The 12,622-nt window shown below is 38.1% G+C and overlaps 1 protein-coding gene across 4 annotated transcripts in view; it reads left to right on the top strand.

Moving 5' to 3' along the window:
- Nucleotides 1–923: 923 nt before the first annotated feature.
- The window catches only part of NEDD1 (NEDD1 gamma-tubulin ring complex targeting factor), a 37,334-nt gene continuing 25,635 nt past the window's right edge, over nt 924–12,622 (top strand). For 2 of the 4 annotated variants that reach the window (XM_057486495.1, XM_036891373.2), the window contains exons 1-4: nt 1,263–1,372; nt 3,209–3,352; nt 5,749–5,843; nt 9,708–9,824. In XM_057486495.1, the coding sequence (XP_057342478.1) occupies nt 3,217–3,352; nt 5,749–5,843; nt 9,708–9,824 (348 nt within the window). In that variant the 5' untranslated portion in view covers nt 1,263–1,372; nt 3,209–3,216. Of the gene's footprint in view, nt 1,030–1,262; nt 1,373–3,208; nt 3,353–5,748; nt 5,844–8,414; nt 9,272–9,707; nt 9,825–12,622 lie in introns of those variants that run through there. The other 2 variants (XM_036891372.2, XM_036891376.2) reach the window with 2 other exon arrangements.

Below are 12,622 nucleotides of genomic sequence, written 5' to 3'. Positions count from 1 at the left end.
TTTTTTGAGACTCCAAGTGTAAATTTGTGGAGGACTTTAATTTCTGCTCTGCAGAAAAATTGCACTTATTAGGTTTCCAGGTTATTTTCCAAGTGGATGCAAATAACACGGGCTTATGTACCTAGTTCAGAAACACACTCTACATATAGACTCATGATGAAAGAATAATAGCACTGTTTGCAGAAGAAAACCCTTTATATAAGTATGCGCAGCAGAAATTGTCAGTAGAGTTTAAAAGAAAAATCTGTGGTATAGAAAACTCAGTTCAGCCATCTCCCTTTACTCAGAGTAGTACCTCCTTCAAAAGAAGTTCCAACCACATGGTGTTTGATGTTCCTGACCCCATAGCAAGATTGAAAAGCGGGTTTTGAAGTTGGATAGCTCAGACACTTTCCCTTTCTTTTATTTCTCAGTTTTTCTCACCATGTCTCCTGATTTGTAAATTGCATGGGGTATTATCTGCTCTCTATGGTTTCCTCTTCAGGGAAGCCCTTCCTGATCTCACAGCGATGCTCATTTCCCTTTCATATATCTTGTACCTTTCATTCGAAGCAACTATCAGAGTTTCACTTTTCATTTAGATATGTAATTACTTATCAACGTCCTCCTATGCTGAAACGTAAGCTCCATGAGGCCAAGGAATGCGAGTGCTCACTGTACCTCTGTATTCCCAGGCTAAGCCCCCCACGGTGCACCCAGCGTCTAGCATAGTGCCTGGCACCCAGTAGGCAGTCAGTAAACAAATGAAAGACAGAGGGGCATCAGCCAGCGGCGCGCGGGCCGATGCTGGGGCTCGGAGGGAGCCGCCCAGGCCCGCCAACCCCGGGTTGGCCCAGCACCGCCCCTGCCCTTGCTCAGACCCCTGGCCCCACCCCGCCAACCCGAGCCGCCACTTGGGGAAACGCCTCTTCTCGTGACGCCGCTCGGGGCAGGACTTCCGGCCGCCGAAGTTTAACAGTCCGGGCGGGAGCCGGAAGCCCAGCGCCGGAGCGGGCCTCGCCGTGGCCGTCGGGGTTCCGCGGCGGATAGGTGAGGTTCCGGAGTGCCGGGGGCCGCGTCCTTGCACACTCCTGAACCCCGCCCGCCCCCGACCCCTTCCGGCGGGGCGGAGGTCGCTGGGTCCCGCTCGCCCGGGCAGGTCCAGCGCTGCGGACGTTTGCGCGCAGGGGCGCGACAGGGGGTTTGGCGCGGAAGCGCCCGGGAGCCGCGGGCCGGGGTCGCGCCCCTCGGCGTGTGACGGTCTCCGGGTCAGCGGCGGCGGGTTGGCGGCGGCTCTGGGCGGTGCGCTGCCTCCGGAAAGTTTGCCGCTTCTCCACAGCCTGTCTCCTTTTTGTAAAACCTCTCAAATAACGACTCGAATGCATATTATAAGGTAACCCCAGTTGAGCAGTTCTGCAGGTGACATGCATTTTTGGTGAATGAAGACTGGAGAACTTTTGTTTAAGCTAAGTGTTAGGGAATTTTTTCATGCCTCTGTCCCCAGATCCTGGGTCGGCCGACTGGTACCCTCTTGACAGTTCACTTCTGGTGGGACCCCCTTGGGGAGCTGATGTAAAGCCTCTCCCTTAAGTGTGCTCAGCTTGCAGAAGACAGGCAGGTGGGCGCATGGACGCTTTCCCGCTCCACTTAAATGACTGGGCCACAGTTACTGTCACTTAACTTCGGAGCAGATCTTTTGAACCCACTTTTTCAGAGCTCTGGCCTAAGTGATCTTTCTGCTACACCACACTGCTCAGTGAATAGTGTAAGGTTATAGGGAAGATCTCTTTCAGTTGTGTTCACTGGGTTTAGAAATCACCTTTCTAGCATTTCATTATTAAGTAGGAATTAAAAAGGCATGTTACCACATGTTAAGGCACTGCAGCCAAACCCTGTGTGTCTACATTTCAGCTGACTGTACTGTCTTTGGTAGCACTGTATCTGATGAGTGAAGCATAATGCATCACTTAAGTGACTTTTCTAGTCAAGAGTTTAGCCTTCTTATAAACATATTAAAACATTTTGATTTTTCTCTTGAGAATCAAAGATCCCTATAATTATTATATCTTTAGCTTGTCCTCCGAAATAAGGTAAACTGGACATAAGTGGGATGTTTTGTTGATCCCTTGGGAGCCTGGCTGTGACATCACTAATGCTGTGTTATACTCTTGCATTATCCAAATCGGGCAGGCGTGCGGGGTACATTTCTATGCCCCGCTCCCTTCCCCTTTTGACCATGTATTTCTTAGCATTTTTCTGACCCTTAGAACTTGCTGCTCTTTAAAGTATCTGCCTGGAGAAGGTTTCTTGCCTTCTGTCTTCTAGTTTTGCCTTGGTTTGTGAAATCGGTTTGTCAGAGGATGTGTTCGAACTATATGCTGTAAAGAAATAATATGAGGGAGGGCACTGTAGATCAGGTATTGGTCTAGGGACTGAGTGACATGTTCTATGGCTGTATTTACTAATTTTGGAGTTAGCTGGAAAAACTGGAGTCACTGGATTCTGACCTGCAGAGGTATACTACAGTTTATCCTACATTAAAAAAATCCTGGGAAGTTACCTATCCCGCTGTTAACTTGTTGAGTACCTACTGCGTGCCGGGACCATTTCAAGACTGATTGTAAACAAGAAAATCCCTGTCCTCAGGATCTTTGTGTTCAAGTCAGGGGAAGTTGACATTACCGTGTGAACAAATAAAAATTGCAGATAGCAAGAAATGCCATGAAGAAAGTGGAACAGGCTAATGGATTTTTGGGCACCTGGAGCCATGCTTCCCATGGTCAGGGATGGCCTTTCTGAGGAGGAGACGTGGCTGAGACTGGAGCGATGTGAAGGAGAGGGCCATGGGAATGTGGGGAGAGTGTTCCAGGCAAAGAGGAGAGCGAAGGGAAAGACACCAAGGCAAGAAGGAAGGCCAGTGAGTCCGGGAGCCCCAGGGAAGAGAGGTAGGAGAGTCGCCCAGGGCCAGGTCACACACAGCAAGCCGAGGAGGGTGGATTTCATTATAGCTGCTGTGGAAAGCTGTTGAAAGGGTCTGCGAAAGACAGTGTGATCTGCTTTCTGTATTTAAAAAGATCACTCCAGCTGCTTTGTGGTGAACACACTCTGGAAGAAAAGTGGACAAGGGCCACTTATTTTTTAGGTTAGAGACTTGTTTTAACTTTTTTTTTTTGGTGGGCGGAGCTGTCCTTAACTGTTTTTAAAACACATTGTTTTAAACTATTTGTAGGTGCAGTCATGCAGGAAGACCTCAAATTTGCTTCATCGGGAGATGATATTAAAATATGGGATGCTTCGTCTTTGACATTGGTGGATAAATTCAACCCACACACATCACCACATGGAATCAGCTCAATATGTTGGAGCAGCAATAGTATCCTTTCTTTTTCTTAACAACCAGTATCAGAGAAACATTTGTATGCGACCCATAATGAGAGATATCTTTTGGATATTTTGGATAGCTATGAAAGCTAGATAGAGTGAAATAGGAGTTTGATAAACTGTACATCATATGAATGTACATATTCATATGAACTATATGAATTTCCAAAACAGAGAAATGTCTATATTGATTTTTCCTAAGCTTTTTATGTTTCTACTTCATACCCTCCCTGTCTTAGTATGCTCCTAAATATGGACAGGATAAATGTGGGACTGAAGCTTTTACATCAGGATTTCTCATCCTTGTACTGTTGGCATTTGGGGTGAGATAATTCTTGTTATGTGCGCTGACCTGTACATAGTCCCATGTTTAGAAGCCTTTCTGGCCTCTCTGCTCACCAGATGCCAGTGGCCCCCAGCTGAGAGCCACTGTGATAAAAAGGACTACTTTTTTATCACCTTTTGTATGAAAATGTTCCGTATTCTTGGTATGCTAGAAATTGTCACTATTTTGAGGAACTCCTACATATACACTATTCCTTAAACAAGAAATTAAGTTTTAGCATATGTCTGAGCTTATCAGTATCAAGGTATTAATATTCTGCTTCCTGATGAAAGTAAAAATATCAAAGCTTTAAAATAAAACTGATTCATGAACAAACCCATTAGAAGTTGCATGCCCAACCTAACTATTCTTGCAAATAAATAAAAATGATGAATTTTCCTACTGAATTAATTGTTCCTTGATTTTGTATTAAAGAAGCAAAATAAATTACTTTGGTACTCTACTAATCAAATTCATGGTGAAGGGAGAAGGGAATAGATTTTTGAAGGGCTCTCCAGATGTGTAGTAGAGGAAAATGTTTCAAGAGAGTAACAAGTAGGTGAGATTGCTTCTATTACTAGATTTTTATCAGGTATAGACCTTAATTTCCGCATTACTTACTGTATAAGAGAAAAGTAGCATTTCTTTATAAGATTTATTATTTTTGGCTTATTTTTATTTCAAGGAATTTTACTAGGAGTCAGCATTTGCTGATAAACCACTTACTGGTCTGTCAACAAAACTGACTTGACTGTGAGGTAGTGTCTTGTGACTGGGAAACTGGTCTTATTTTTCTATATAGCCTTCTTGTACAAGTAGATGTGCTCTGGAAACTTTCATATAGTCTTATTCCTAATGAAGCTTTGATCCCTTCCATGGAGGTTAGTTACTGAAGAACAAAGACTTCCAGACTCAGCTATGTAGGGTCCACTTTAGCATGGATTCCAAACGGATCTAACAGGTGAGGTGGCAGGAAAATTAGCTTTTGTTTTTTTGGTTTTTTGGTCCTATAGGTAATGTTCGTTCCTTTCTTATGACTTCTAAAACTACAAGAGAAATAAAAGGACTAACTAAATTAGCTTCTCATATTTTCTTTGTTCAGTCCTTTCTTTCCTATAGTCTAAGGAAAAAAATGTCAGTAAACAGAGGAAGAAGCCAGGGACAGAGAAATGGATTTATTTTTTTTTCAATGCTGTAATATATAAGTGGAAATGATTTTGTTTGAATTATGTATCATAATAAAGTCACAATCCATGGTCTCGTCACAGAATATGTGAATGTTATGCAAACCATCCCAAAATAATGCAGTTAGGACTTTGCTTGTTTAATTTGTTACGACTCAAAATCAGACCCTTGGTCTTGGTTATATTTTTGCATTTAATCATTTTGGTTTTAAAATACTTAACTTGCATTGTTTTTGTGTTTACTGATCTGTTTATAATTTATGCAAAATAAAGTAAATATAAATTAATTTGAATTAAGTCTTAAAATAATTTAAAATTGCATTTTAAGTAATTTAAAGTAAGTATTAAATAAAACTCCTCCATAACATAAATAATTGTATGTAACACTTATTTACTATAATACTGTATACATTTAAGATTGAAACATCCTATTACAAAAATTCCCGTTCTAAGAAAATATCAGACTTAATTTTTTTAGTAGACAGATAGGACACTAATGTGGATATTTGTGTCCTACCTTAGATTGGTACCAAGCACTGTATTAATAAATAAATATCTTGAACAGTCTTTATAGATGAAAAGGTTGATTGATATTTGCTGATGTTGCTTTTATCATGTTCTCATTTGTGAAGGATAAAATGAGACCTTCTGGTCTACTCTTTGAAAATGGAGTAGTATTTCACAAGGGTTAAATAACTTTCAAGAGATAGCCAGGAAAGGATTCCCCTGCGATACTAGTAAAGAGCATTAGTAATTAGTAACCTGAGCTGTTTTGAAAGCTAATGTCTAAGTTGTATTCATTTACTTGTCTTCTTGTAATAATAATCTAGTGCTAGAAGTGCTCATAGATTGTTTGATGCTCCATAACTCTTCATTTAGATAACTTTCTAGTGACAGCATCTTCCAGTGGTGACAAAATTGTTGTTTCAAGTTGCAAATGTAAACCTGTTCCACTTTTAGAGCTTGGCGAAGGGGTAAGTGCATTTTTTAAAAAACTTTAAAGAATCTTAGTTCTACTTGGGTGGTAACTACTTAATTATTATGATGTTTGCAGCTAAATATAATGGTATTTAAAAGCATTATTCTTAACCTAAACTCAAAATAATACAATAACTTAAAAAAAACTAAGGTACTGAAACATCTTTAAGGTAAAATGATATTGGATCCTATGGGAGCAATCTAGGACTTAGATTTTGTCAACTGGGTACTTAATTTCTCCATTTCCTCTCTGTGGAATGTCCCCTTGTATTGCTGCCTTTTTTAGGACCAAGTTCCATCTAGGTCACTAGGTTGGCTTGACTATTAGAGCACTAATGGTATATCTGCTCTTACTGATGTTGGTCTCAGGACCAATAGCTAAAGACCTCTGTGTGATGGTAGCCTTCTGTTTTAGCTTCTATCTGATATTGAGGAGCCTGCCTGAGCCTCCCTAAGTTCAGGATCAGGATGGCTTTGTCAAAATGAAATTTGGTTCCAGATCACTTAAATGAAGCTCTCACTGCATATTTTCTTGTTTTTTTTTTTTTTTTTATGAATTCCTCTAATTCAGGATATGCTGGCTTTCTCATTTCCAATCACACACACTCTTTGAATGCCATTTAAAAAAAAATTCCATAAGGTCTAAATAGAAAGGTACAAGTAGTTGTTAATTTGTTCTTTTAAGTTTCAAAGATTTCCTAGCAGACCTAAATCATTATGGATTGTCATAATTTTACACAGTGGCATAGATAAGGTAGCCCGATTAGAAAGAACACAGTACAATAGAATATGAGCTCATTTAATTTGAAAAGAACTTTTGCTTTCTATCAGTCCTTCCCTAGAGGTATCCTTTCTTAAAGATATCCAGTGGGATTGATCCAGTCATCAATCCCAGCCTGCAGATGTTGGAGGCTGGGGCAGAGAGAACATCCATCCGCTAAGCAGAAATGGAGTTTGAGGCACTCTGTCTATTTAAACTCAGTTAAATAAACTTGAGGTAGAGAGTGTCCCTCGTTGATAAAAGCCAAACTATACTCTTTAAGAACAAGCAAAACATCTTGAGTCATCTTTCAATCTGTACAAAGGTAGTCAACAAACATGGGTTGAATTAAGTATCAACATCTAAACAATTTGGATTTCCACCTCTGTCACAATATACTTTGCTACTTTTATGCATTATGCCTTAGAACTGGTTTGGGATTTTTTTGTTGTTGTTATGAAATAACATGATATTCACAAATGTGACACAATTCTAGAGATTTTTGTGAATATTACACATCAGCTGCTATAGTTTTCTTTCCCATAGTTAAGAAATCACATCAAAATGCAGGTAGGGGAAAGTGAGATCATTATAGTCATAATTTGAATCTGCTTTAATTTAATTTGCTTATAAGAACATTTTACAAGTACTGGTTCTTCAGCCTTTATTAATCTCTTTGAACATATAAGTGTGTTGATAACTGTTGCTTTGTAGTATTCAAGTCCTGTTTTCACATGCCATTTGAGATAATAGACCTTTTCTACTTGGGAAAATAAGATTCTATCCTACTTTAACATTATTTTTTGAGTAGAATTTTAAGTTCCTGTTTATTTTGTTTGAATTTGTATTATACCTCTTTAAAGTAGGCAAATTGGTATTATCAGTATTAAAATGAATATGGTAGGCTACTGTATAACCTAAAATTTGACCAGCTATTATTTTTAGATTTGAAAATTTCACCCATTGCTTCTATTTTGGGGTACAGGATTCCTGTAATAACCACACACTTTCCATTAATTATTTAAGCTCATTACCTACATTAAAAAATGTTAACATTAAAAAAGAACTATCATCAAGGTAAACCAGCTATAAATATAGGTTTTCTTGGGTCCTTAAGAATAAGTTGTTTTGATGATTAGTTCCTAATATGTTGATCTTTGGTGGACATTCATTCTTGTTTATTTTCTTTAAAGGTTATTTAGATAGCTCTTAGCAGACTGTCCTGACATGCAGTTATAATCATATTCTGAATCTTATTAGTCTTTTTAGACCAAAGTCAGTTCCTAGAAGATGCCTGCAGGAGAATTATAGCAACTGTATTAAAATATTGATGTAATATACTCCTGGTATTTTATATGCATTAGTAATTTTGACTCTTGGTCAAAATTTCAGAGCTGGGAGGAAAGCTTGGGGGTAGGGGTGGAGACTGTGTGCACCCTTTTAAGAATCTGGTGCTGTCTTGAGCAGAGGATATTTTTAAGATGCATGGTCTCTCAAGGAAAGAACAGTAGATCTAGTTCTCATCTCTTATTTCTCAGATGAGGAATTGTAGGCTCAGAAAGGTGAGATGACTTGGCTAAGCCTACATAGCTTGCCTTTTTAACTGAGTCACAAAATGTGCCCTTTGGAATTCATTTCTCTATTTTTTCCTCATGGCATTCAGCTGAAGGTGAGAATAATTAGTGTAACTACATAGTGTATCTGAAGGTTATATAGGAAAATACCATGAAACATTGTGTTCTGTGTAGCAGTTACTGATGGCACTACCAGATAGATGACACTCCTAGATACTCATTGAGAGAAAAATCTTGATGACCTCTGTATTTTTAGCCATTTATTTATTCTACAAATATTTGTTGAGTATGGATTTGGTCTTTACTGTAATGAAACTGACATTACGATGAGAGACAGACAATAAACTAGTAAGCAAGACTACCCAGATAGTGATAAATTGTTATATAGAGAAATTTAAAAAGATCCTGAGATAGCAAGCTGTATTAGGTCTCCTGAAAAGGTGGCATTTAAATTGCTGTCTGTTAACCAGAAGAAGCCATTCAGCCAAGGGTCAGGAATTCAGTGTTCCAGGTAGGAACAGCTGTGTGTAAGCCTTGAGGCAAATATAGGGTTGTTATGTTTAAGGAATGGAAGGGGGTCAGTGTGGCTGAAGAATTAGCAGGGGAAGAGGAAAATGCTGAGCGATGTAGTAAGAACGGACCAGATGAGTAGGGCTTTGAAGATTTGAATATTGGCCAGGTTAATTAGTTTGGAGTTTATTCTAGGGCTGATTGGCAGTCATTGAAGACTTTTAACTGGGAGGGACATGATCAGATTTACATTTTTTAAAGGCCACCCTACTTAAGGAGCGTAGAATGTAGGGAAGTAGGAGTGGAAGCAGGGCGTCAAGTTGGGAGGCTGCTGTGTGGCATGGCCGGGTTTGGGTTAGGGTGCTAGTCGTAGCAATAGGTAAAGGGGAGACCATGTGGCATTTATTTTAGTGTTGTAGTTTAGAGAATTTACCTTAGATTGGGGATGGGAATGAGGAATCAAGGGTAATTCTGGACTTTGAGAAACATTGTGTTCTTATAGACTTTGGGAAGAGTTAGGTTCTGATGATCTGATGTTTGACTTGGGTTCCTTAGGGAAATATTTGCTATGAGACTTTGGGCAAGTATCTTGTCCTCTTTATCAAACTTTCTCCATCTGTAAACTCCTTTCTACCTTGAGTGTTTTCTAGCTCTGGGTTGATTCTAACTCAAGATACTCTGTGGGAGTGCAAGAGCAGGTTTTATCAAAGGGAGATACTAAAGGCAAGTAAGCCCTGGTGGGAGGCCAAGGCTTGCTGGTGTCCTCAACTTCCTGTCGCCTCTATTCAGTGGAAGAGAACAGAAATCTGGTTGAATTCCATGAAGCTTTTGTGAACTCTACAAGCTGTTGGATCCATATGGGAGATGATGAGAAGCGAATCTTTAGTATAAGTATTAGCATGTTTATAGCATTTAATTCAACAAATGTTTATCAAGTGCTTCTTAAGTGTTGGATGAAACTTGCAAGTTAGCTCTGGGCACTATTAAAGTAAGGTAACTTTTTTTTTCTTTAATAGCAAAAGCAGACATGTGTCAGTTTAAATTCCACATCTATGTATTTGGTAAGCGGAGGTCTAAATAACACTGTTAATATTTGGGATTTAAAATCAAAAAGAGTTCATCGATCTTTGAAGGTAAGCAACTTGATTTTTTTGTATTTTATACCCTGTGGAAATAGGTATCTCACAATCTGTTTAGAGTAGTTACCAAACTTTTTTAAAAATTTTGAGCTTTTATGATAAAAATAAAATGGCTCACAACTGAAGAGTGGTATACGTAAAATAAAGATGCTGTTTAGCCAGAAACTTTTTTTTTGTCTATTTTTTCCTCGTGTGTCATTAATGCATGTTATTGGTGTTTAAAACGTTTTCTACGTAGTTCTACTCTTATTTGAGTGAATCTCGTCCTTCATTTTGTTATCATCAAAGATCTTTTTTAATGGAATTTGAAAAAATATGAATGGTTGTGGGATGACAGTTCTCTATCTGATGAGCAGAGTCAGAGATTTGACTTAGTTCACGAATATATTTGGCTGCTGCTGTTTGTGTAATTGTTGTGGGTATGTTCATCTTGATAATGAGATATTTTCTAAAATAATTTATCATTTACAATTAGTATTCTTTAAATAATTAGTTTTCTGCAGTTTCAGAAAATAAAAATGCTCATCACATGAAGTCTTTGAGTTACAATGATTTTTTTGGAATTCTGCTTTTTGTTGTTTATCCTTTTAATATTTGGAAGTTCATCTTTAAAGTGTTTACAATTTTAATATGTCTTAAAAGTTGTAATATGAAAAATTTTGAACATATTTATATGTATAAACATACACATGTATTAATCATCTGACTTAAATCATGATCAACTCATGGCCAACATTGTTTTATGTATGCTCTCACCTATTCTGATTGTCACACCCTCAAATTATTTTGAAGCAAATAGCAGACATCATTATCATTTATCATCTTGTTATATATTTTAATGTCATTGAGTTAACTCTTACTAGGGAAATGGTATACAGAAGAATGGTTTACTCTCAGCTAGGTTGAAATATAGTCCTGTAATTGCTGTTTAAAATATTGCTGTTGGAAGTTCATTGTTTTAGGTATTAGCTAAACTTCGAAGAGTCTTAAGGAAAATTGAAAAGCTGCCAATAGTGAGGATAGTTAATGTGAATGAATTCTTTGATATGCCAGCCACTCTGCTTAACATATTTTTATTGTTTATCTCGACAACTCTGCGAAGCAGATAGTACTATTCCTTTGTACAGATGGAGAAATTGAGACTCAAGAGGTGTTAAAGAACTTGTTCGATGTCAAACAACTACTAATGGCAAAGATGATACACAAGTCTAGATATTATTCATTGTTTAATCTTTTCAATTATGTATTAATTGAATTAAACCTATTTAGAATGATATACCTACCATGAACAGGGAATATTTTATGGAATTGAGATGAGATTAGAACTCTATGTCCAGTTTTGTCACGTATCATCCCACATATTAGGAGCATCACTCACCCGCATCCCTCCTTACTGCATGGCAAAATTCCAGTCATTTTTCCACCTTCAGCTTTCCCAATTACTCCACATAGTTTTTTCTCTTCTCATTGTTTGAAACTGTTAGAGTACTTCATTCCTTCGTTCATTCAATTAACAAGTATTTGACTGACAATGTGATAGTGTGAAATCTAATCTTTCACCTTTGGCTCCCTTCTCTGCAGTGCTCTCCCTGGTAACAACCCAATTTCTGGCACTTGGTAGGTGCTAAGTTTACAAGTTTACTGAATGATTTATTTTCCAAAGTTGAAATATGGAAGACAGGCAACTGTCTTTTTATAGTCATAGAAATTGTATTGGACTCCATGTTCTTAATTTCCCAAATGGAAACTGTGCATTAATTGTCCACTCTTTTTTCTTCTCATCAGATATTTTCTTCCTCAGAATAGTAGTTATAGCTTTGATTTAGAAAAGGAATAAAAATATAAAGACATCTCCAGACATGCTTGAAGGACCATTTGAAAAATTGTTATATAAATGGAATATTATAGCTACTTTTCTTGGTATCACATTAAGTAAGTAGTAGATGCAAAGGTTAGTTTATATTACTGAGATATGACACCCAACTGTTAAAAACTACTCCTAAACGTGATCATTTTTCTATACTTCTAGCTATCTCTTATTTGATGTTGGAAAACACAGTCCTGGCAAACTAATTTTGTTTAAAACCAAACAGTTTTATATCCTCAAAGTGGATTCTGCTTTGGATTTAGGAGATAGCCTAGGATAGTGGGGGAAAAATAGGCTTTAGAATTTGACCTGAAATTAAATCCTGGCCCTACCACTTAGCAGTTATGTGCGCTTGCTCAGGTTTCTTGACCTTCTTGTGCCTTACTTTGTTAATCTCTAAACTCAATCTCTCATCTTTAAAATTGGGAAAAATGACCTTGGCTCCCAGGGTTGTTCTAAGGATTGATAACAACATGTAAACCTCCCAGCTTTAGTAGATCCTCAGCAAATGTAAGCAACTGATACCGTTTCAAACATGCCCTGTTCATTCTGGCTTTGGGGCTTTTTTTGCTCTCTTCCATTTTGCAGTGTCTGATTTCTTTCCTCTGTCCCTAACACCTCTTATCCTTTCTCTAAAGGTTGAACTCAAGCTTTATGTCTTCCATAAAGCTTCCTCCGTCAATTCAGTTCACAGTACCTCTTTCTCTTTCCTCGAGCTTTGCCTCTACCACTCATTCAGCATTTGTTCTGCCATTTTATGTTAATTTAAACACCCTGTCTTCTCAATTGAACAGTAATACTCTTAAGAGGAGGGACTCTCATAATAGCCAACCTGCAATAGCTGTTACTTGTCAGTGAAAGTGAATTCCTTAAGATAGACATACTGCCATTGAGAAAATTCCTTTTCCTTTTCTCTCTTGTTTCA

Source organism: Manis pentadactyla, chromosome 10 (genome assembly GCF_030020395.1).
Source record: "Manis pentadactyla isolate mManPen7 chromosome 10, mManPen7.hap1, whole genome shotgun sequence".
Lineage (NCBI taxonomy): Eukaryota > Metazoa > Chordata > Mammalia > Pholidota > Manidae > Manis > Manis pentadactyla.
This window is presented reverse-complemented; position numbering and strand designations above follow the sequence as displayed.